The 25759-nt window shown below is 49.3% G+C and overlaps 1 protein-coding gene across 1 annotated transcript in view; it reads left to right on the top strand.

The window, feature by feature from the left end:
• LTBP2 (latent transforming growth factor beta binding protein 2) overlaps positions 1-25759 on the top strand; it is a 109591-nt gene that overhangs the window by 31646 nt on the left and 52186 nt on the right. Inside the window, 2 exon segments of the mRNA XM_055538655.1 lie at positions 23029-23219; positions 25295-25465. Coding sequence (XP_055394630.1) covers positions 23029-23219; positions 25295-25465 — 362 coding nt within the window.

The raw sequence follows: 25759 nt of genomic DNA, 5'->3' as shown, positions 1-25759 counted from the left end.
GAAGGCTTGCCGGGGTCCTCCGAGCCTGGCTCCAGCTGAAGCCTCCTCCCTCCTACTGCCTTCTGCCGCTCTGGGCTCCAGCATCCTGCCACATCCTGCTCGCTCCTGCGGGCAACACGATCCCCTCTTGGACCTCTCTCCTTTTCATTCCAGTCCCTTGGGCCCAAGATTAGTCTCTGATACACCCAGGACCTGATGAGAGATGGACTCACGCTAGGAAACCTTGGAAAAGCCCTTCGTCCTCCCCAAGCCTCAGTTTCCATATTTGTAAATGAGAAGCAACAAGTGGATTTTCTCTGAGGTCAAGAGCTAGCGGTGTCAGACTCTGGCCGACAGCTTGGCCATTTTCTATCCCCGATAGTGAAATGTGCTTATTCTCCCTTTACCCACTCTCACGGTGGTGACAAGGATACGTCTTGCCTTTCATCTGCTACGGGCAGATCTTAGCTCTCCCTGACAGGAAGCTTCCAGTCCTCCTTTTCAAGGCTGCAGTGGGTTTCATCAGCCTGCATCTTTTATCCTGCATCACCTGGTCCCTCAAGGCCATCAAGCGGCGCCTCTCTGCTCTGTTGACTCAGCCCCACAATCCTGAGTGAGTCAAGTTTTCAGGACCTCCGGGGGTTGAACTCCTTCCTTCCTTTTCTTTTCTTTCTTTTTTAGTGTTTTTTTTTTTTTCCTTCCTGATTTGTTTTTATAACTCTGAGCCCCAGGCTTGCCCCCTAGGGATTTTCTGGAATTCCCCAACCCTTAGGATCTGACTATACTATTTTGAAAAGATTTAGAACCAGAGTATGCAATTTGACTTCCAAGCTAAGCCTCTAACTAGTCTTGGACCTTGGACAACCCACTTAACTTCACTGAGCCTCAATGTTTCTATTTGTAAAGTGGGAGGGATCTTTCTTTCCTTTCTGGAAGGTTGCGAAGATTAACTAAAATAATGTGGGTGAAAGATGGATGTGTGAACTGTAATGTGCCTTGCAAATGCTGATTACTGCTGTTATTTAGCAGTCCTGGCAGTGGGCTGGGTTATTTACTTATGCTCCCTATACATGCCTGAGTCGCATTCAGAAGCAGGTTGACTACCTCTGTAAAGTTTTAACCTTTTAAAATTAGCCTAAGCCACTGGACTCAACACTTGGGGATGTGCTTCATTATGGCCTCTGAGCCAGCGCACAATCTGCGCCACTGTGCATGGTGACCCTGAACCTGGCTCTTTCCCAAAGGGGAGATATCTCCTATTTTCTTACTATTTAATATCGTAAACCTCCAACTTGAGCATCCTCTCATCTGGTTTTTAATTTCCACATTACTTTCCATTTTCCACTTTCTAACAGAACATGTAAAATTTACTTGATATGTTTATTGTGTATTGTCTGTTTTTCCCCAAGTATAATGTGAGCTGTTTTGTTCAGTGGCATATCCCCAGCTCCTGGAACAGTACCTGGCATACAGTAAGCACTCAACAAATAAATAATATCTACTGAATGAACGTCTCTATCACCATGTATCTTCTGCTGCTGCCTGGAGCTAGGAAAGTTGGTCTCAGGTCCCTTCCCTTCCGAGCGGACCCTCAGCTCATCCCCTGGCACGTTGTTGATCAGAAAGGGGCTCTCCCAGTCCTCCCAGCAGGTGGGTACCTGCTCACCCTGTGCCCCTTGGCCTCAGGAGTCTGGAGCCAGGCAAGCGGAGAGCAATGCTTCTCTCCTAAGGGTGGCTGGAGCGCAGACAGAGTAGGGGTTAGCAGAGCCTTAGGAGTGCCAGGAGTCTGGTGGGTGCTGAGGCAGCTGTAAAGGGGTCTCCTCCCGGTTCCTTCTATCTCTTAGGCCTTACAAGAGTCCCATGAATGCTCTTCCCTGGGGCTGCAGGTTTGGAAGAGGGAGGGCTCAGAGGGGAGTCAGGGAGACGCTCCCTCGTGGGCCTCCGGCCAGAACAAATGGAAAGGGTTTTATTTTCCCAAGTCTGAAGTCACAGAAGCCCTGCTGCTGCTTTTTGAAGAGAGTAGAAGAGACCTGTGTCTCAGCTGAAAGCTTCCTTCACCTCCCTGTCCCCTCCTCCATGCTGTTTGCAGAGGGTTCTGGAAACATGGGCCACATTAAGGTTTCTGCATGGTCCCTTGGCACTCAACCCCTGCCAGCCCCACCTATCCCTGCCAGGCAGAAACTGCTTGGAGTACGGGGTGGGTCTGAAGTGCTCTGTTTCCACTGCAGAGAGAAGGGGCCAGGCTGTGTGTTCTGGATCTTCCAGCCCCTAGTCACACCCCAGATATCTGTCACATCATAGTCTCTATGACAGGTACTCCAAGAATTGTGCAGTGCACAGCCTGTGCAACTGTATGTGGTGACCCAGGACTTGGCTTCTTCCCAGGAGGAAAGTGACTCCCATTTACCCCATAAAAAGTGTTGCTTCAAGGCAGTCCTCTCCAGCTGGGTTTGACTGCTGAGGCCCCTCCTATATCTCTCCAAAAGTGAAGTGGACCTTTAGACTTTGTGGGGTCCAGACATGCACCTCCCCAACCCACACAAATACCCGAGGGCCACGGAGTTCAGGGCCATGGCTGGCCTTAGGGTACCTATGTGTGAAAACAAAAGGACACAGGCTCCAGGTGGACAGTCTTGCAAGGCTTTCGCTCTAGGCCAACGGGGTCCGACAGAGGTTGTGAGGAGGGCGGGGCTGGTGTGCCTTCTCTCCAAGCAGCAGAGCCTGCACGCCTGTTCCTTCCACCACGCTGGGCCCAGGGCAGACACTTCTGGGTTGATGAAGAGGCCAGGCTCCAGCCTCTGAGTGCTCAAAGAAGAAGGGGGCCTGGGGCCTTCTAATACCTCTTCATTCCCACCCAGAGCAAGTGGGCAGATTCAAGGAAAATGGTTTCTGCTTCCTGCACACTTCTCTTCCTCCCTCTCATACTGAAGCTTGAAGGCGGACATCTGACCTAAGGGGGCCCCGAAATCTCTGATGAAGGCTGCCTGAGCCCCTTTTCTAGGATTATCCCAGAGTCGAGGATTATCAGGACCCTCCCTAGGTTGGGTTTCAGAAAGGGTCTCCTACCTGGCCCAGCCCTGGCCCCAGCTCTCTGCAGATCTCTAAGATAGGAGCTGTTTACCTCCAATTTGCCCCAGAGCCTGCAGCCGAGTAATGGAGAAAGCATCTTCCTCCTCTAATTCTCCTTTCATCATCACCACCAGCAGGATCTACTGGCCCCTGCTCTGCTCCCGGCATTGTGTAGCTGAGCTACCTGCCTCTCCTGGTTCTCATCTCACCAAAGTCAGTGACACACGGGAAGTGGATGCTGCACAAATGTCCTTGTTGAGCCCAGTGAAGGGAGTACAGATGGATGGGGTGTGAGGTGTACCCGTCTCAGGCAAGCTCCCAGGCACAGAGGGGCAGGGAGGCTCCCCAGTGCTCCCCACAGCCCTCATCCTAGCCTCACCCTGAGTGGGTGTCTAGCTTTGTGGGTACAGTGAGGAATGTTTGGTTTCCGATTGAGTGGGGTGGAGAGTGGTCCCCAGGGGCAAGATCTCCAGCACCTTAACCAGTCCTCACAATGACCCACTGAGGAGGATACGCCCTGAGGAGGAAATTGACAGGAAGCCTGTGGTCGAGGTGAGGTTCTAGCTCACGATGGGGTGGTGGTTAGGTTGGATCAGGGTACGACTTTCGTGTGGTATTAGAATGCGGTTTCAACCTTTGTTCTGTGGTTAGGGTTGGGCTAGTGTTATGCTGGAGTAGAATTTAGGACTGTGGGTTTTCTGAGTGTGGCACGGTTGCTATTTTAACCTACCATTGACGGAGCCTTATTGAGTCAGCCAGCCCTACCGTGCAAAGCACTCTACAGGCACCACTTCAGTTAATACCCGTACGGCACAGAGGTTAAGAGCACGGGTCATGAGTCAGACCTCATGTCATCTGATTCTGTTGCTCACCAGCCATTTGATGTTGTGCAAATCTCTTCACCTCCGTGAGTCGAAGTGGATAAAGTGCTGAGTCACATAACTAAGTGCTCAATACATGAGAGCTGAGACTCTTGTCTGTAACAGTCAGGGTTCCAGCAGGAAACAGATGGCACACTCCAAGAGGGCAGTTTGATAAAGGGTCTATTTGCAAAGGCAGAAACAGGTCAGAGGAAACAACAAGGGAAGCAGAGTATCAGGAAACCCTGAGCCCTGCAGGTCTAAGGGGCAAGGGGTCAGTGGTTACCGGAACCCAGAGTAGCCACAGGCAGGGACCACAATAGGCCTCTGGCAGAGGAATAGAGCCCCCCACCCCACAGCCCACGCCCACAGTGGTCCATCAGGAGGGAACTAGAGGGTCAATACCTCCACTCCCTCTGCCCTCTTGCTGGGGTCCCATGTGGGCTGAGCAGGACTGGAAGACAGAGGGCAAAGGAGCCTCCTACAGCCCAGAGTGGGGTGAAGAGAAGTCCATAAGGGCAAGTGGGAGATACCCAGCCCCTTAGCCAATGCTCACAATGATCCTATGAGAAGGATACTCCACAAGGAAGAAACTGACAGGAAGGGGCATTTCAGCCCAACTCCAATCAAGACTGGATCTCGTGCTCATGGCCATTTTGCTAAATAACTCAAGAGCAGGTGAACTCAGGCAAGCGCAGAGCAGCCAGCTTGGTGTGGGAGCTGCTGAGGACTTGGCAAGGCATTTTGTGTTTTTTTCAGAAAATTCCAGAAAGCTGGCGAGAAAGCCTGGAGGAGATTGTTGGGGCCATTAAAACGTTTTAATATATGCAGTTTCCAGCATCTGACTTAAAAAAGTAGTAACAACAAACATTTCAAGCTTGTGGCTGTACTCATAGCATTTAACTGACCAAAGTCCTCTAGGATTTTTGTCTGAAAGGAAAGGTTAGGGAGGGATGAAGCCAGAAGGGAACTGGAAGACAGTCAGTTCTGTTTTTCACATGCCCCAGGGGAATGTCCTTCCCATCCGGTTGCTTTGTACGGAACTGTGGCTGCTCAGGGAATGTTGCCCTCTGATGTGGGTGTGTGTGTGTGAGAGAGAGAGAGAGAAAGGGAGAGACAGGGAGTGGGTGGAAAGCTGTACAGAGAGAACATGCCTCAAAAATCATAATGGAGATTTTTCAGGCCCTGTGAATTCTCCTTTTGAGCTCAAGGTTTTCAAATATATATCAGGTTTCACCTCTTGTCCGGGACTCAGAGGAAGTTTCTGATTTATGAGTCCAGTAGTTTTTCCAGTTATGCAATCTGTAAATCTGCCATCAGTTAATTAATTTGCCACTGTCAGAAAAGGCACTGTAAGCTTCCCAGGTGGAAATCACTTTACCAAAGTACAGCGCTATTATGATAACAGCAATAAAAAAGGGAGTCTGAAAATGTATACTTGTTTCCACTTGTGGAATTAACTGAATTGGTGTCTTAGCCTTCCCCCTCCAGTCACTGGCATGCACACACGTGTGTGTGTGTGTACGCGTGCACACACACACACCACACCCCACCTCTGGAGAGCAGCTAAGGAGGAAGATTTAAGCCTTGTAGGGTAATTTTCCAGAAAAGGATTAGAAAGGGAAAATGGGTGAAATGTAGTCATCCGATGACCGTGGTTGTACGACTGGCGACTTAGGACTCAGAGGGGTGTGTCTGTGCATCCGTCTGTCTGTCTGCAGATGACATAGCAAAGATTGCTAAATGATTTCCAATAACGAGATGTGAAAACACATAGTTTCTTTGTTAGCCACATAGCTGTGGTTTTGTGTCCGTGATTCATTGTGGAAGTGAGTAGCTGTGACAGGCATTTTGTGGGGTTTTTTCTTCTTCTTTTTTGTCCTAAAAAAATATTTGTGAAAGGTCTAAAATTCAAGGAAGTCCAGTGCTTTTTGAAAAAAAAAAAAAAAATCCCCATTCCTTGCAAAATGAAAATTGCAAATCAAAACCTCTGGAGCTACCATATTTCTGCTTCCAGTTGGTCGCCCTCACTGCGGTTTCCTCCTGGACCCTCAACTTCTCACTGCTACCTGACCTGTTCACCCAAGGGTGCACGCAGCCAGCAATGGGTGGGGGTCTTCTGAGGCCTCTGGAGAGCATCTGGTCCTCTGAGGGGTGGGGGCATCCTCTTGAGACCCTGGGCAAGCCACACCATTGGGCACCAAGCTGATTCCACATTGCTTTCTTTTTCTGAGGTCCTTGGGTCAAGGTCAGAGCCCATACAGCAGGCAATAACAGTGTGTGAGGGAGCAATCGTGACATAATTTATGCCTTATAGCTAGATAAGTCTGGGTTAGACTCTCAGCTCAGCCACTTAACAGTTATGCTGTCCAGAACAAGTGATTTGATCTCACAAGCCTTAGTTTTCTCATCTGTAAGATGGGGATACTCACCACTATAGAATTGTCAGGAAGAGTTACTAATATGCATAAATGAATCTGGCACCTTTTAAGTGTCCTATGAATGGCACTCATCTTATTTGTCCCCAAACTTTGGGGTTACTGAGACCTTTGTTTATAGCAACAGGAGTAACTGGAAACTCTTGAGAATTTGCCCAGACTACTTGAAGGTGTCTCTGGTCCCAGTGAGATTTCCCGTCATAGTCAAGGGTAAGCAGCAGGTTGGGGAATGCCATCCAGCAAAGGTCAAGCACTCAGGCTTTGAGACCCCATCCCAGCACCTCCCTGCTGTTGGTGAGAGTGGGCAAATAAACCGCTTCTCTCTCTGTGCCTCAGTTTTCTCTTCTGTAAAACAGAAAGTGATCGTTTTTATAACCTAGGATTGCACTAATTAAGTAGCTCTCAAGCATAAAGAGCCTAGTAAAATTTTTAAAATGAAGTGCCTCAAGCAGATGTCTCGCACATAATCAGTTGGTAGGTTTGGGATGAGCGAAGGCTTCTTCCCAGGTCTTTTAGAAATCTGGTCCCAGGGTGGAGTTCCAGACCCTGGTAGGGCAGGCTGGTTGCAGGCTGCCAAGACTTTGACCAGCCCCTGAGAAGTATATCCTTGACCCAGGCACCAGCTGCCTCTGTCTACAGCAAGCCTGTTCGGGCAGGTCCAGAAGTGGGTAAACTCATCTGAGGTTGCAGGCCTGTGTTTGCTGTCCAATTAGGCAGGCCAGCTAAGCTGTCTGTGTGTGTGTATGTGTGTGTGTATGCTGGGGGTGGGTATACATGGAAGGGAGAGATGGGTCCCGGAGACCACAGGCTGGGAGCTCCGGATTCAGGAGGTGGGTATCTCATGGCCAATTTGGTGGTGGTGAGAGGTCCGATTACCAAGTTCCTAAAGGCTTTGGGAAGAGGTCCAAGCTCAACCTCCCCACCCTAAAGGCCTCTCCTCCTCCTCTGATCTGTGCCCAAAGGCCCTGACTCATGTTTTCTTTCCTTCACCTCTTTACCTCCCCAGCTTCTTCCTTTTTTCTTGCACTTCTTTGGAATTCATACAACGCCAGCTTGTGGCGAGGGTGGAGGTGCAGTGGAGGGAGGAGCGCGAATGAGCTTTGGAGTCCAGTAGGCCTGGTTTGGATCCTGGGTTTTGCCACCCGTGAGACCCATGAGCTGGGGGCCAGCGACTTACCGCCTCCACAGCCAATGTGCCCCACAGGTGCTGGGGCGTGAGCCCTGCCTCCCAGGGCGCTGGGGGCCTTTCTCAGGTGATGTTTGTTCCGCTCCTGGGACGCCGTAAGCACAGCAGTTACTTGACCCAGGTGGGTGTGTGTGGAGTCCTGTGGCTCCAAGACTTCACCACCTCACCCCCGCCACCCCTGGGGGGAACCACAAATGCCCTAGGAGGTGGGGGTGGGGGAGGAGAGTGCTCTTGTCCAGGCAGGGTGGGCTCCAGGGAGGAGTCGTTGCAGGATTGCCTTCCTAAGAGACCATTTTTAATCTTGTTCCTCCCTGATAAAAACACTTGCCTTCCAGGCTTCCCTTTTGTACATGAGATTCAAAACATAAGGCCTGGACTTAGGCAGAGGTTTAGTGTACAGGCCCCGGGACCAGATGCAGAGGCAGGTCACCTGTGTCCGATGCCCAGCTCTATTAGTTATGGGCTGTGTGACCTTAGGCAAGATACCTAGCAACTCTGCCTCACCTGTAAAACAGGCATAATAATAATACCCACTTCCTCATATAATGACGATTAAATTCATTTATAAAGTGCTTAGAAAAGTACCTGGCAAATACAAGCGCTGTGTAGCTACTTGCTATTATGTATTGTCATCCTTGGGGCTTCCCTGGTGGCTCAGTGGTAAAGAATCTGCCTGCAATGCAGGAGATACAGGAGATGTTGGTTCAATCCCTGGGTTGGGAAGATTCCCTGCAGGAGGGCATGGCAACCCACTGTAGTATTCTTGCCTGGAGAATCCCATGGACAGAGGAGCCTGGTGGGCTATAGTCCACAAGGTCACAAAGAGTCGAACATGACTGAACGACTTAGCACACAAGCACAGCTGTGGGCCCAGCATTGTGAGGACTCCACGAAAGACATAAAGAGGGTATGATCCAGGCCCCTCCTCTCCCCCTGGGGGTCTGTGTCCCTGGCCACACCACAGCCCTTTGGATGGTCCTGTTGGACCAGAAGGAGGAAAAAAGGTGATTGCCTGGCAGGTCCCCACTTGGGCAAAACGACGTTTGTGTAGAAACTGAGGAGCATGTCCTGGGACCCTGGGCAGCCCCTCAGGGCGCCTTCTCCTCCCTGCTCTGCCCCCTTGAAGTGCCTGAGGTGTGATCTCTGGGCCTGGGCAGCCTCTCTGGCTTCCTGCCCAGCTGCCTGGCCCCTCCAGGAGAGGAAAAGGGTGATGCAGCCTCAAGAGTCGTGCGCTGCGCAGCTGGTGAGGCGGGCCGCCTGCTCAGCGGTAAAACGTCCACAGTTGACCGAGGCATCAGGGGTCCATGGAGTAGAGTGCAGTGAGTCTCAGAGAGGTTTCTGGACCACTGGGAGACTGAGGCAGCACCCACGTAAGGCTGCTCCAGCAGCGGGAGCCAGGCCTCAGTCTCCGGGTGTGCACAGCTCCATGCACAGCTCCGCCAGCCTCTGACTCTTGTCTGCCCGCAAGGAAGCAGGGCACTGCGTTCTCTCTCAAGCCGCAGGGAGCAGAGTTGGGTACAGTTCTGGGCAGGGAGGGTCCCCGAGTTCCGCCCCCTCCCTATCCGTCAGCCTGGCAGGGGCATCCCCTGGGTGCTTGTGCGCAAGCTTCAGACCTCTCGGACCTGGGTGTGACCTCAGAGAAAACTCCAGGCGCAGACCTCAGAGCAGGGGGAGGTGACTCACAGGCGGCCACCCGGGTGGGGCTGGGTGGGGCTGGGTAGGGACCTGAGGCTGACCAGTGGGCCCAAAGGAGTCAAGTGAGTGGGCACAGCAGGACCAGCAGCAGGGAAGGTCTGGAGATACGTGGGGGGACCTTTTGGGAGGGCAGCGAGGCATGGGGGTGCCAGTGTTGGCGAGGCAGCATCCTAGGGCCAGACAGCGGGGGCGGGGAAGGCCTGAGTCCCCCGGGATCAGCCCACTGACCACGTCACCTCCCTTGTCTCTCAAATGTCACGGGCCCAGAGCCCCATCCCGGGCGGGAATGCCTGCTGTTTCCTTTCTGGTATGGGAGGAGGGAGCTATTCGATTCCTGGGACAAGATGGTACTGTCTCTCCAGGGACCACCATGTCACTGGGGCAACCGTGGCTTTTTAGAGCCACGTCCTTCCTCAAGCCATGCTGAAACCTGCTCCCTGTGACATGATCCTGGGACCATGTCTTCTGGAAATCCCGTCTCTTTCCTGCCACATCCTCCTGCCATCTGATGACGGATAATACAGTGTGGAGGCAGGAGAGTAAGGTTTAGGAGGGTGCCGATTCCCCCAGGCCAGGCCCACCAGGGAACCCAAGCTCCCGGGAACAAAGAATGTAGTGAAGGTAGCCAGGGGAAACTTCTAACCACATGGCTCCAGGCCAGAGTAGATTTTGGGGGTTCCACTCCCAACTCCTCCACTTTCTACACTGCGCTGTCCAATACAGTAGCCATTAGCCATGAAGGGACTATTTAAATTTGTGCGTGTGTGCTAAGTCACTTCAGTCGTGTCCAACTGTGTGTGACCCTGTGGACTGTAGCACACCAGGCTCCTCTCTCCGTGGGATTCTCCAGACAAGAATACTGGAGTGGGTTGCCTTTCCCTTCTCCAGGAGATTTTCCCTACCCAGGGATTGAACCCGGGTCTCGTACGTCTCCTGCATTGGCAGGTGGGTTCTTTAACACTAGAACCACCTGGGAAGCCATCTTTAAATTTAATTTAATGTCAAACTCAGTTACTCAGTCACACTAATCGCATTTCCAAGTGCTTCAAAGCCACAAGAGGCTAGTAGTTAGCATATCGGAGGGCGCAGACTATAGAGCATTTCCACTGTCACAGGAAGTCCTATTGGATAGTGTGATTCCAGTTAAATGATCCTGGACAAGTCCTTAACCTCTCTGTGCCTCAGTTTCATTTTCTGAAAAATGGGTGAATAATAGTAGCTAGCCCCTAAAGTTGTTGTGAAGATTAGATGACATAGTGCAAATATAACAATTAGTACACAGCACAACCAATGTTCATTATTATTGTCTAGGACAAGTGGAACAGAGTTCAAGTTCTCCCCTCCTTACCGTGACACCTGGGAACCCACCAACTCTGGCAACTGTGATACCCAGAGGCTGGGGAGTGGCCGCTGTCTTAGCCAAGCCTAGGCCTCACCTGCTTGGCCTCCCAGACAAAACATCGCCATGAATCAGCAGGCTCCTGGCTCTGTGACAAGGCCATAGTGTCCCCTCTTCTTCGCCCCCTAGAGCTGGGTGTCCCCTTGTTCTCTGTGGAGGCAGGGTAGATTTGCAGCAGAGGGCTAGAGTGTGATGTCTGGAAGCACTCCCTTGGGTCTCTGGGGATTTGCCACAAGGGTCATCTGATTGTGAACTGGGTGTGAGGCCTGCTTGGCCACCGAGGAGGAGAGAGGGAGCAAAGTATTGTGAGGGCTTCCCCACTGCCTCCCCAGGACCCAGATTCTCAGGGGAGACTGAGCCCCTTGGGAGGTGCCAAGGCGTGTTCACCTGTAAGAGCAGGCTTGCAGTCCCAGGAAGGCCAGAAGCATGCCTCCAAGCAGAAGGCCATGAGTTGGAGCCACGCCCTCCTGTCTTGGTGTTCCCTTCTCTGCCCTTCTACCTCTTCAATGCCAGCATTGTTGATTCCCAGGCCCCTCCTCTGCCCGCCTTTATTTTCTCTTTTACTCCCGTGTTTCTCGAAGGGTTTCCATGTCAGAGGACCTGGCAGTCATAAGCAATACCATGAACGATCAATGCAATCAATTCCATGAATAGGGCTGGGGACAGTTTTATTAGCAGAAACTATGACTGTCGTCTGTGTGCGCTAGATAAAAAACCGGCTCTAGGCTCATGCACGGAGCCCTGAAAAGAGCAAGCCGTCGAGTGAAGTACAATGGGTTGTTGCCACATTTTCCCGTCAGTATTCCTTTACTGCTTGTTCATTGGCTTTATCGTGTGCTAGCAGACAAGCAGTAGCAGACGCCAAAGTTTGGAGGCAAATTGATGGAAGCAAAACCCAACACTGAGACTCGTCTGTTCATTAACATATTTCCCTCTTTGAAACTGAGACGTGGAAGCAGACGCAATGCCTCAGTCCAGCAGCGGAACTCTGGACTGGTTTGTTATACATACTCTATTGGAATGATATCATCCCTGAACCTCCAGCTCTCCACCGGGACTCCCTTGACTGTGTCTGCAGCCCCAGCCTCTCTCCTGAGTGCTGCAGCCCAGGTGTTTCCATTGGAACATCCATCCTAAGACACTAGCACTCATCAGGTCCCAAACTGAGCCACTTCTTGGCTCTCTCCTTGAGATCTTGGCTCTTGGATCACCCTCCACCCATTCGTCTGAGCCACAGCTGGGAACTCTTTATGTATGAAATATCCTCTGAATCTATGCCCTCTTCTTGGTCCCGTCCTTGGTCCCTACTAGCCTAGACCATAGCCAAAGACTTCCAGCTGGCCTCCAGCCCTCCCCTCTCTGGTCTATCCACCAGCAGGCAATCTTTCATCAGAATAATAAACATTCAAAAAGCCCATCCCATCATGTCCCAGCCCTGCTTGAAGACCACTAGCATCTCAAGGCTGGTATATGGCTCCCCCTGTACCCTCACACCTTTGCTGGAGTGCTGATTCCCTTGCTCAGTCTCCACTGGGGCAGAGGGCAAGACAGTCTTTGCCATCCTTGGACCTGGATGCCTGGCACGTGGCAGGCATTCAGTAAGTTCTTCTTGAATGAGTGAAAGGGGGTGGGCTGCTCCAAAATCTCTAGGGACTCCCCCTGACCCATGCAATGCAGCCCAGACACCTCCCTGATATTTCAGGCCCTTGACCATATGAACCCAAACCTATTCTCACAGCCTCAGTGAAATGGCAATGGAGAAATGATAAGTGGTAGGGCAGCTTGAGCATAAACTTACCTGGTTTGTTAACCTGGCTTCAGTACTCACGAGTTCTGCGATCTTCAGAACTTCCCTGCCCTCTGTTTTCTTGACTGTAAAATGGGGATAATGAGTAACTCTTAGGATTATGGAGAGGGTTTCGTGAGATAATGCATGTGACATGCACTGTTGGCACACAGCCTGGCACAGAGCAAGCATTCATTAAATTGTAGCACTCATTTATCCCCCTACCACCCACTTCCCACTCCCCACCTCAACACTCACACACACACACGCATACACACAGAGGAAACCACTTATTAATTCCCAGGGTATCCTTCCAAGGTTGCTTTAGGAATATGCAAATAAATTCAACATGTATCCTTATTTTCTCTATTTTTACACAAAAGTTTACATGCCCCACAGCAGGAGTCAGCAAACTTCTTCCATAAAAAGCCAGATAGTAAATATTTTAGGCTTTGTGCAACATATGGTGTCTGCAACTACTCAGCTCTGCCATCGTAGAGCAAAAGCAGTTGTAGACAATGAGTGTGGCTGGGTTCCAATTAAAATGTATTTATGGAAACTTAAATTTGAATTTCGTATCTCTTTCTCATGTCATGAAATATTCTTCTGATTTTTTCCAACCATTAGAAATATAAAAAACGATTGTTAAGTCACAGTTTGTACAAAAACAGTCGGTGGGCCAGATTTAGGCTTTTTTTTTTTTCATTTTTCTATGTATCTTGGAGAGCTTTTCCTATGGATGTAGAAGGGCTGTGTCCTGTTTTGAGGGCATAGGACTCCATCCCATGGATGTCTCTTAGTTTGTTTAACCAGCCTCCTACTGAGGGAGACTTACATTGTATCTATTCTTTACAAAATATTTTGCTCTTAGGAAACAGGGCTTCTGTGAACGATCTTGTTCATCCATCACTGTGGACATTTACAAGTGTCTTAGGGCAGATTCCCCTAGAGGTGGAGCTGGAACATCAATTGAGGTGTGTGCTTTTGTGGGGAGAGGGAAACAAAATGGGAAGTTGGACAGAGCCAAGCAAGGACTGGTTCTGGGAAAATCAAGCCGAGGCCTAACTGAGGGTGGAGCTTGGAGAGTTGTCCCGCCTTGAGGCGAGGGGGTGGGGCTTTTAAACTTCCGGTTCCGGCAGTCATTAGTTTCGTGGTCATGGTGGTGGGAGGAGCCTGTGAGTTGGTGGCCTTCCGTCCAAGAGAAGCCAGTGTGGGGTGCACCGGCCACGGAGTGGGAGGGACAGGGCGGCTGCAGGCAGACCTGCAGGGGCAAAGCATCGATGCACTGGGGTGTGGATCAGTTCAGTTTAGTTCAGTCCAGTTGCTCAGTCGTGTCCGCTCTTTGCGACCCCATGGACTGCAGCATGCCAGGCTTCCCTGTCCATCACCAACTCCCGGAGTTTACCCAAACTCATGTCCATTGAGTTGGTGATGCCATCCAAACGTCTCATCCTCTGCCGTCCCCTTCTCCTCCTGGCTTCAGTCTTTCCCAGAATCAGGGTCTTTTCCAATGAGTCAGTTCTTCGCCTCAGGTGGCTATCAGGTGGGGTGTGGATGGGCGTTGCCAAATTGCTCTCGATATCGGCTGTATCGATGAACATTTCTACCAGCAGCATCTGAGATTACCTGTTTCTGCAGGATCTCACCAAATTAATCTGTTATTAAACTTTTGGACTTCTTGCTCATCTTATGGATTGAAAAAGGCTACCTGAGTTGTTTCCATTTGCACATCTCAGAATGAGAAAAGTTGAGCATATTTTCACATATTGAAGAAATTTATGGGTCTTCCCTCCCCACCCCCCCATGAACTGTTCATATTCCTTTGCTGATTTTTCTTCTACGGCTATTGGTCTGTCTTTTCTGTTTCTAGGAGCTCTTTAAATCTTATGAAAATTGGTTCTTTGTATATAAAAACATGATATAAATTGCACATGTTTTTCCCATTTTGTCATTTGTCTTTTTACTTTGTTTAAAGCAGTTTTGGCGAAGTAGAGATTTTTTGATCATAGGGTTGTCTGGACAAGTAAATTATATGTTATGTAAAACAGCTAGAATGATGTCTGCTACCTGGTAGGCATTGAAAGGACGTTTTTTCCTTCCCTCCCCTCCATTCTGTGCTTTATCCAACTGTGCTCATTATCCTTCCTTAAATATGACCCGTGCTTCCTGCCTTCATGTATTTTCTTATGTGGAATGTCTTCCTCTTCATTTTTGTCTGTGAAAATCCTACTCAACTCTTAAGCCCTAGCTCAAATGTCATGGTCTTTCTTACATCTGAACTCCTATACATCTGTAAGTCATCAGAGTTCACCTTGGATCCTAGTAATATGCACACATTTATCATGCTTTTCCTGAGCCTCAATTTCCTTTTCTATAAATTGGAGTTGCTGGGGGAAAAGACTGATTTGTTTTTATTACAAAATAATACATGTTTACTGTAAAATTGTAAAAACAATTTTTTTTTACTGAAAGACAGCTAAAAATATGGAAACATAAAGTTTACACATATACAGGCACTCTCATCTCCAAGGGGTAGCCACTGTTTACAGATCCTTCCAGACCTTTCCTATCCCCTTATAAATATCTGTAGGGGAGAAAGAGAATATTTTTTTTTTCAAACAAAAACCTGGAAGTATACTGTCCATATTATTCTGAAACTTACTTTCTTCATTCAATAAAATAACATGGGATACCCTGGTGGCTCAGACGGTAAAGTGTCTGCCTGCAATGTGGGAGACCAGGGTTCGATCCCTGGGTTGGGAAGATCCCCTGGAGAAGAAAATGGCAACCCACTCCAGTACTCTTGCCTAGAAAATTCCATGGATGGAGGAGCCTGGTGGGTTACATTCTGCAACTTACTTTCTTCATTCAGTAAGATAACATAAGGTGACGCGTTTAAAGCACCTGGCTCAGTGCTTTATCCATGGCAGCTATAACTATTCAATGCACCATGTAGTGGTGTTTTAAGCTTTCTTTTGGCAGCAGAACATTTAGTAAACAAAATAGTATATGTGCGTTAGTCGCTCAGTCATGTCCAACTCTTTGTGACCCCATACGCTGTAGCTCACAGGCTCTTCTGTCCATGGGATTTCCCAGGCTCAAGATAATGGAGTGAGTAGCCATTCCATGCTCCAGGAGATCTTCCTGACCCAGGGTTTGAACCCAGGTCTCCTGCGTTACAGACAGATTCTGGTCTGAGCCACCAGAGTGGAAGCCCCTTTGTAGAGTGGAGCCAAGCGTCCGGTGACAGTGGGTCAAGTGGAGGGCACAGGGTCCCTCACCCACTCGCCTCTCCATCACTGTTAGGAAGCCAGTGTGCTGGGTAGAACGTGAGTGCACCATGTTTACTGAGTGGCATTATTTTGGGTGTACACTGTCCAGGGAGTTCTCACTCAGCTCGGAAGATCCCAGCCAGCTGGAATTGGAAGGTTTTCTTCCCAAATAGGTTGAAAGAGCTCGAGCGTTCTCAGGCTGGAGCAAATCTTGGTGAATCATGTAGCCCAGTGGTTCCTGCTTGGTTCCATGCTGGTCTGTGATGGAGACCAGCATGTGTTTTTGTTGGTTCATGAAGAAATGAAAAAAAGCCAATGAGGTGAGATGTCCATGAAGTTAAGCTTATTCCCTGGAGAAGGGAAAGGCTACCCACTCCAGTATTCTGGCCTGGAGAATTCTGTGGCCTATACAGTCCATGGTCGCAAAGAGTTGGACACGACTGAGTGACTTTCACTTTCAAGCTTATTCAAATATTTCTTATTGCCATTGAAGTATATTTTCTTTCATAAAATTCAGTTCAGTTCAGTCACTCAGTCGTGTCCGACTCTTTGCGACCCCATGAATCGCAGCACACCAGGCCTCCCTGTCCATCACCAACTCCCGGAGTTCACTCAGACTCACGTCCATCGAGTCAGTGATGCCATCCAGCCATCTCATCCTCTGTCGTCCCCTTCTCCTCCTGCCCCCAATCCCTCCCAGCATCAGTCTTTTCCAATGAGTCAACTCTTTGCATGAGGTGGCCAAAGTACTGGAGTTTCAGCTTTAACATCATTCCTTCCAAAGAAATCCCAGGGGTGATCTCCTTCAGAATGGACTGGTTGGGTCTCCTTGCAGTCCAAGGGACTCTCCTGAGTCTTCTCCAACACCACAGTTCAAAAGCATCAATTCTTTGGTGCTCAGCCTTCTTCACAGTCCAACTCTCACATCCATACATGACCACAGGAAAAACCATAGCCTTGACTAGACGGACCTTTGTTGGCAAAGTAATGTCTCTGCTTTTGAATATGCTATCTAGGTTGGACAGAACTTTCCTTCCAAGAAGTAAGTGTCTTTATGGCTGCAGTCACCATCTGCAGTGATTTTGGAGCCCCCCAAAATAAAGTCTGCCACTGTTTCCACTGTTTCCCCATCTATTTGCCATGAAGTGATGGGACCGGATGCCATGATCTTCATTTTCTGAATGTTGAGCTTTAAGCCAACTTTTTCACTCTCCTCTTTCATTTTCATCAAGAGGCTTTTTAGTTCCTCTTCACTTTCTGCCATAAGGGTGGTGTCATCTGCATATCTGAGGTTATTGATATTTCTCCTGGCAATCTTGATTCCAGCTTGTGTTTCTTCCAGTCCAGCGTTTCTCATGATGTACTCTGCATATAAGTTAAATAAGCAGGGTGACAATATACAGCCTTGACGTACTCCTTTTCCTGTTTGGAACCAGTCTGTTGTTCCATGTCCAGTTCTAACTGTTGCTTCCTGACCTGCATATAGGTTTCTCAAGAGGGAGGTCAGGTGGTCTGGTATTCCCATCTCTTTCAGAATTTCCCACAGTTTACTGTGATCCACACATTCAAAGTCTTTGGCATAGTCAATAAAGCAGAAAGAGATGTTTTTCTGGAACTCTATTGCTTTTTCCATGATCCAGCGGATGTTGGCAATTTGATGTCTGGTTCCTCTGCCTCTTCTAAAACCAGCTTGAACATTGGGAAGCTCACGGTTCACATATTGCTGAAGCCTGGCTTGGAGAATTTTGAGCTTCACTTTACTAGCATGTGAGATGAGTGCAACTGTGCGGTAGTTTGAGCATTCTTTGGCATTGCCTTTCTTTGGGATTGGAATGAAAATTGACCTTTTCCAGTCCTGTGGCCACTGCTGAGTCTTCCAAATTTGCTGGCATATTGAGTGCAGCACTTTCACAGCATCATCTTTCAGGATTTGAAATAGCTCAACTGGAATTCCATCACTTCCACTAGCTTTGTTCATAGTGATGCTTTCTAAGGCCCACTCGACTTCACATTCCAGGATGTCTGGCTCTAGGTCAGTGATCACACCATCGTGATTATCTGGGTTGTAAAGATCTTTTTTGTACAGTTCTTCTGTGTATTCTTGCCACCTCTTCTTGATATCTTCTGCTTCTGTTAGGTCCATACCATTTCTGCCCTTTATCGAGCCCATCTTTGCTGGTGGTAATAATTAGTAGTTGTGTGTGTGTTTTAATGTCTTACCTAAATAAAAAGTTGGCCAATTTATGTCGGTCCCCTGAATTTGTTTCAAAATTTTACTGATCCATGGAGTTCTGAAGTCCAGAGAGAGCTGTTTCAGACCATCGTGGCAACTTTGCCAGGACCTCCCTAGAGCAATCCCAGACAGACAGTCTTGTGCCAGGCAAGTCTGAGAACCACTATCCTATGATGAAATTGCAGCAGCTCTTCCAGGGCTGAGAGTGCACAGAACCACACCCTGCACAGCTGAGAGTGCCCAGTCCCCCCATCCTGGGGACTGTAGTCTAAGGAAGTCCCTTTCTCAGTAACATTCTCACTTGCCTCATTGCCACCACTCTCTGGGAGCCAGAGTTGAACTGAGAACTCAGACTTATTGTTGTTTAGTTGCTAAGTCACGTGCGACTCTTTGTGACCCCACGGACTGCAGCACGCCAGACTTCTCTGTCCTCCACTGTCTCCTAGAGTTTGCTCAAATTCGTGTCTATTGAGTCAGTGATGATATCTAACCATCTCATCTTCTGCTGCTTCCTTCTCCTTTTGCCTTCAATCTTTCCCAGCACTAGGATTTCTTTTTCCAATGAGTCAGTACTTTGCATCAGGTGGCCAAAGTTGGAGCTTCAGCTTCAGCATCAGTCCTTCCAATGAATATTTAGGGTTGATTTCCTTTAGGATTGGCAGGTTTGATCTCCTTGAAGTTCAAGGGACTTTCAAGAGCCTTCTCCAGCACGATGGTTTGAAGGAATCAATTCTTCAGCGCTCAGCCTTCTTTATGGCCCAATTCTCACATCCATACATGACTACTGGAAAAACCATATCTTTGACTATACGGACCTTTGTCGGCAAAGTGATTTTTCTGCTTTTTAATATGCTGTCAAGGTTCGTCATAGCTTTCCTTCCAAGGAATAGGTGCCTCTGAATTTCATGGCTGCAGTCACCATCCGCAATGATTTTCAAGCCCAAGAAAAGAAAACATGTCACTGTTTCCACTTTTTCTCTTTCTATTTGCCGTGTAGTGATGGGACTGGATGCGATGATCTTAGTTTTTTTAATGTTGAATTTCAAGCCAACTTTTTCATTCTCCTCTTTCACCCTCATCAAGAGGCTCTTTAGTTCCTCTTCACTTTCTGCCATTAGAGAGGTATCATCTGCATATCTGAGGTTGTTGATCTTTCTCCCAGGTCGCCTCCCTCCCTGCCCACCTCCACAGGCTGGGCTGGGGCTTATGAAGGGAGATCATGGTCTCCTTCTAGGGGTGCTTTCAGCATAAGACATAGGACCTATGAAAGAACCAAGGCTTCCTCCTTGGCTGTGAGCCTCTCAGAAGACTTTGATTTCTGTCATTTAACTCAAAGTTCCCATCACAGCAGTAGATGACAATAGATTGAGCTCAGAAGGCTGTGGTTGTTAAAAATGTGTTGTCACCAGATTAGTCGCTTGGCCCTTTGTGTGTAAGAATGCTTGGACAGTGTAACAAGATGTTTGGGGTGTCTTTTATTCCCCTTAGATGGAGAAGAATTTTTGGTGGTTTGGGGAGAGATATTTTGTCTGAACTGTAGCTAGCCCTTTTTTTTCTTTGTTCATGTGAGAATTCTGACATAGTTTTCAACTTGTGACCACTTATTTATATTTACAAAATAATCACATGGTCTCAGCGTTTCTCTTGGTCCTCACCACAGCCCGCTGAGGTGGGTGTCACCCTTCTTGTTTTAGTGACCGCTCACGTGGGAGGCGGAACTGACATCTGCCTAGCCCAAATCCTATCCTCTCTCCTCTGTATAGACAGGTCTTTCTATGACTAGGGAATTTTTTTTTTTTTCCTCCCGTCTCTGCAAAGTTGAACCATTGGCCCTGAAGGGATTTGAACTCAGGATTCTTGGGGTCATTAGCATTGAGTTCCAATTAGAGAAACAAGTGATGGCCACAATAGCAACGGTGACCGCAAACCTCCAAGAAAGGACCCTTTGAGTTTCCACCTCGACCAGATTGGAGAGCTCTCTGTCAGCAGCATCAAGTTCAGAAATGTCCCAGGCGGGCTGGGCAGAACCTGAACCACTGCGTCCGCTTCCCGGGGTGCTCTGCGGTGCTGACACTTTGTTGAGCTGCGGCACCAGCCTAGTGCCACAAGGAGGAGACTCCCGCTGACCCAGCAGCCCACTTACCTCTCACTCTTCAGTGAACTCTTATAAGCCACTGGAAGGCTTGTGTTTTCTGCTGCAGTTAACTGTGCTGACTTTCTCCTGCGAGTGAAGAGCAGGTACTCCCAGTTCTGGTCTATGACAGCTTCCAGAGCTTCCGGGGCCCTCTCTCCCATCCCAGCTCTCAAACCCGGGGAGCAGGCTGAGGCCTGATCAGGCCTCTCAGCGTGAGGACGGCGGTTGGTCGCCCTGAGGAAGAGCAGCACTGAAGCTCACGGGAGCCAAGTCCTGGACCAACAGGGCAGGGGGAGGGCTGGAAGCTGTCAGATTCTGAGCCCTGTCCTGGTAGGGCGTCAGCCAGGAAAGGAGGAGAGGGGGATTGCTCATGGCCTGGACTCCTGGGGCCAACACAGCTGGAGTTGGGACGGTGGAGGGAGAGGGTCCCAGGACCTTATGCTGCTTGGGCAGGGAATCCAGTGGAAAGCCTAGGGGTGGGACCTGCTGGAGGAAAGAGCACCACCGAGGCGAGTGCAGAGGCTCCTTGGCTGAGCTTCTGTTGTGGTCTGGGCTGCCTTATTGGGTAGTACAGGGGTCTAGCTGCCCTGGGTTGGAGTCCTGGGGTCTGATTTACTGTTGTATAATCTTGGGCAGGTAATTACTCTCTTAGCTTCAGTGTCTACAATGCGCTTATACCCACCACAGTCCAGACACTGTGGTGTATACAGTGGTTCATATACATTGTGACAGTGACGGAGTAGTGACCACGGAGGCTGCCTTGTAGAATGGCCTGCCTGATGATAGATACGTAAAGAACACGCTCAGATTTATGAGCCCAACAGCTCAAATTCCTCAGATACCAAAGACACGAGCAGAAAATTTTCACAAGTGTTAAATTGATGTGTGAAAAAATTCAACCTCAGAAATTACAAAAAGGGAGCTAAGGTAACACTGAAGTGTCATTTACAATGATTATTACTGATTTATGAAAAATTAATAATATGTTATTAGGCTGCAGTCCAAATGGTACATTTATACATTTTGATGCAGCTTTTTGGGAGCACTATCTCCAGTGTATACCTAGAGCTATAAATGTTTCTAATTTTTGGAATTAATTGCATTCCAATCTGTGGAATTAAGCCTAAAATAATCAGATCAGATCAGTCACTCAGTCGTGTTCCCCTCTTTGCGACCCCATGAATTGCAGCACACCAGGCCTCCCTGTCCATCACCAACTCCCGGAGTTCACTCAGACTCACGTCCATCGAGTCAGTGATGCCATCCAGCCATCTCATCCTCTGTCGTCCCCCTCTCCTCTTGCCCCCGATCCCTCCTAGCATCAGAGTCTTTTCCAATGAGTCAACTCTTCGCATGAGGTGGCCAAAGTACTGGAGTTTCAGCTTTAGCATCATTCCTTCCAAAGAAATCCCAGGGGTAATCTCCTTCAGAATGGACTGGTTGGATCTCCTTGCAGTCCAAGGGACTCTCAAGAGTCTTCTCCAACACCACAGTTCAAAAGCATCAATTCTTCGGTGTTCAGCCTTCTTCACAGTCCAACTCTCACATCCATACATGACCACAGGAAAAACCATAGCCTAAAATAATAATCATTTTCCAAAATATTTCTTATGAGAAATGTTCAAACATACAGAATAAAAATTAGTTTAATGAACCCCCATACTAAAAGAATATTTTTAATATTTATTTATTTGGCTGTGCCAAGTCTTAGTTGCAGCATGTGGAATCTTCATTGCCACATGCAGTATCTAATTCCCTGACCAAGGATTGAACCCAGGCCCCCTACATTGGGAGCATGGAGTCTTAACCACTGGACCAACAGGAAGTCCCCTAAAAGAATATGTTAACTGAAGGAAAAAAGCCATATGAGTCAGGATGTCCACAGTTGAAAATGTAAAACAAAATAGGTAATAGAATGAATGCATTGTGATTCATCTTCATATAGACTATCATGTAGCAATTAAGACGATAAATGTGAAAACTGTAGAATTGTATCAAGTACCACCTAATATTAATCAGAGTTTAAATGATCTCTACAGATAATGACAATAACATTTAAAGGCTATCTACATACAATGACAATAGGTGGGGAGCCTCCCTCTCCCCACCGTTGCTTCCCCACTTCACTCTCACAATGACAATGATATCTACAGATAATGACAATATACTTGAGGAGAGGTTGATAGGAAATATGCCAAAGTATTTTCTGTGTTGAGGTGGAGGGTGATGAATTCAATTCTTTCTCCTTGAATATTGTTGTTATATTAGTTTAACAATAATCAGGGGGATAGTCAGGTTTTATTCCGTGAATCAATCTGTGAACATGTATTTGCTGGGCACCTATTCCACAAGCAATTTGTAAGCATGATAGGTTGTATTAATAAGAGATAAGGAGGGGCTTCCCTGGCAGTCCGATGGTTAAGATCCTGCACTTCCACTGCAGGGAGCACGGGTTTGCTACTTGGTTGGGGAGCTAAGATCCCACATGTCGCATGGTGTGGCTAAAATAAATAAATAAAATATAACAGTTTATGTGTTGAGGTTCATCGCTCATCATTCTTAAAAAAAAAAGAAAAAAGATGCGGCGAGGGACAGGCACTGGACTCGGTTTTAGGGCGGAGGCTGGTCCGTAGGAGTCTCAAACTTCTACAAATGTCAGAGCTACATGAGACCAGTCTAACACCTTCATTTTGCAGTCAAGGGCCTTGAGGCCCAGGGAGGCTAAGTGACTTGTCCAGAATACCCAGCCAAAGCCTGGCAGTCCCACACAAAGGTGGGCATTCCCACTGAACCAGCCAGCTGGCCTGGACCCTTTCTTCCTGTCTCGGGGCACCTCCATTTTCCTGGAGTTGGTGAGAAGGCAGCCAAGTAGAGAACACTCTCCCAGTGAGGAGGCAGGGGCTGGATGTCCTGAACTGGAAGGGCACAGGGATGCTGCCCCCGGGATGCCAACCTCATGCCTTGCTTGTCTCCCCAGGACCCTGAGTGGGCTCAGCCAGACCCACTCCTCCCAGCAGCATGTGGGGCTGTCCCAGACCGCCCGACTTTATCCAGCCCCTGCGGCCAGTGGCCAGCTGACCTCCAATGCCCTGCCCATGGGGCCAGGTCCCGAGCGGAGGGATGGTGCCCCACAGGCAGCATATCTGGACCACCCGTCATCCTCCTGGGGTAAGGATGCCCTGTCTCCGGGTCCTGATAGAGCCTCCTTCTCCCCACCACTGCTTCCTCGCTTCACTCTCTCAGAAAGGCTGAGTTGTCACCCTGTCCCTCATCCTTTCAGCCAATGAACAGTTGTCAAGCACCTGCTTTGTGCCAGGCTCCAGGGGTCCCAAGCCAGCTGTTAGAGAGACTGTGCCCCCTTGAGACACTTAGACCTTAACTTGTCCTTTTCCGCTCCATCTATCACCTGTCCTGCCTTTGCGTTCTTCGTATCCAGCTGTGAACCTCACCTCCCCTTCCCCGGTCCTTCCCTTTCATCCTTTCTGCAAAGCCCAAGCCTCCTGGACCAATCTGACCAGTTGCTTCCTTAGCACCTACAGCGGGACCTCTGCTTCCCAGAGGAGAGAACCGAGCGCCCCTGAGGATTCCACCTTCGCACATTCTTGGTCGTTGCTCAGCAATGCTTCCTGGGGTGCCTGGACACTTTGTCTCTCTCATTCCTCAGAGCAGCCTCTCCAAGAGGCCCCCACCTTCCCCAGCCCCATCCCACGGCCATGCTTCTTACTCCCCAGAGTCCTCACCTTCCTGCCCCCATATGCGCCCCCCCATGCCATGCACGTCATTCCCTTGCCTAAACCCGTGCCTGAGCTGACTGCCTTTCTTTGTTTCCCATTTTTAAAGTTGAGGGGAAATTCACATAATGTAACATTACCATTTTAAAGGGTACACCCCCATGGCTTTCAGGATATCCACAATTTTATGCAGCCACCACCACCACTGTCTAATTACAGAACATTGCCATAACTCCAGAAAGAAGCCCCGTGCCCGTTAAGCAGTCACTCTCTTCCCCCACCCCCACCCCCTCGCTGTCCTTAAAGATTTGCCAACCATGGGCATTTTGTGTAAACAGGATCTTTTCGTGTGGCCTTTTGTGTCTGGCTCCATCAGTTGGTATAGCGTTTTCAAGGCGGATCCGTGTTGCAGACAACATGCATGAGTGATCTTTCTTGCTGTCTTGAAAAGGAAGCGCCCCTCCTCTTGTCTAAGGCATATGCCACTGTTTCTTGACTCCTCTGGACCTCTAGGCTGTCACTTGGCCTCCCCCCACCCTGGTTGTCCTCCCCCTTCGAACTGGACCACCCTCAGCCCTTCCCCTGCAGCATATACAGTTGCTTATAAATCTCCCATTCTTTCTCTCTCTCATAAACACACACACACACACAAGGTTATTTTCCTCTGTCACAGTCAAGTCTATACAGACCTTTTATAGTTCCCTTCTCAGCCCCTCTGCCTCCTGGCTTCCCTCCCCGGCCCCCAGGATGGAATGAATACCCTTGCTTTGTACACCCGCTGTCACCACTCACGTTGAATGAAGCACCCTCCTCTTACTCTGCCACAGTGACCTCCCAATCGCTCATCCTGCCTCCCCAATCACCTGTGCATCCCAGCTGGGAGGACATAACACCCCCACTCCCCTTTGACCTCTCCCTGAAAACTGTCAATGATTTCCCACCACGAGCTGGATAAAGTGCCCTATGCTCGTTCTGGCCCTTAGGGCCTCCAAAACCTGACTCTCATCGTTCTTTCAGGCATTCTCTTGGAAAACTGTCTATGCTGGCAAGTCTGAGCTACATTCTGTTCTCTGCACTGGGGTTCAGAGCCCAGCTGCCTCCCTTGCCAGCTGTGTGACATGGGATACAATCCATCCCTCACTGAGCCTCAGTTTCCTTACCTGTCAGATGGGAATGCTAAGTGGGATCTAGGAACATGGCCAATATTCAACCACCTTAACCTACAAAGATGGCAATTTCTAATGGTTCTACCTAAAATAAGACTCCAGAGGGTTGAGAGTGGCTGTGCATGAAGCCCGAACTCAGTTGCTGGCCTGTCGGCATCACTCAGGAGATGTCGGACCATGAGCTGTTACCCTGCCCACACTCTGAGACCTTGCATCCAGGAGGGACTTAGCAAATGCCCTTGGGATGGGTTCAAGCCAGTCCCGTGTGGGCCTTTCTAGCCAGCCTCTGGAGGTCACAGCTGTGCCTCTCAGCCCTGCCCCCTGGACCCAAGCCCTCTCTCTGCAGGGCTGAATCTCACGGAGAAAATCAAGAAGATCAAGATCGTCTTCACACCCACCATCTGCAAGCAGACCTGTGCCCGTGGGCGCTGTGCCAACAGCTGCGAGCGTGGCGACACCACTACCCTGTACAGCCAGAGCGGCCACGGGCATGACCCCAAGTCTGGATTCCGCATCTGTGAGTCCATGCCCAGCTCAGAAGGTTCCTGGCTGGCCCTGGGGGCGGGTGTGGGGGTGGGTGCCGGGGTGGGGGTTTGTGGAGAGGCAGTTGGTCAGAGGGACCGGCCTGCCTTGGCCTGGAGCCCAGATCTTCTGCAGGAAGGAAGTCCGGAGCTCTCCTACTGTGGCTCTCGTGAGCTGTCTGGGATCACACAATGCTGAGTCCTCACCCAGCTCTGTCACGTGTGACTCGGCAGGTCACACAACCTCTCTGAGTCCCAGTTTCCTCATAGAAGGCGAAGGAGTAAATAGG

This window comes from Bubalus kerabau, chromosome 10 (assembly GCF_029407905.1).
Source record: "Bubalus kerabau isolate K-KA32 ecotype Philippines breed swamp buffalo chromosome 10, PCC_UOA_SB_1v2, whole genome shotgun sequence".
Taxonomy (NCBI): Eukaryota; Metazoa; Chordata; class Mammalia; order Artiodactyla; family Bovidae; genus Bubalus; species Bubalus kerabau.
This window is presented reverse-complemented; position numbering and strand designations above follow the sequence as displayed.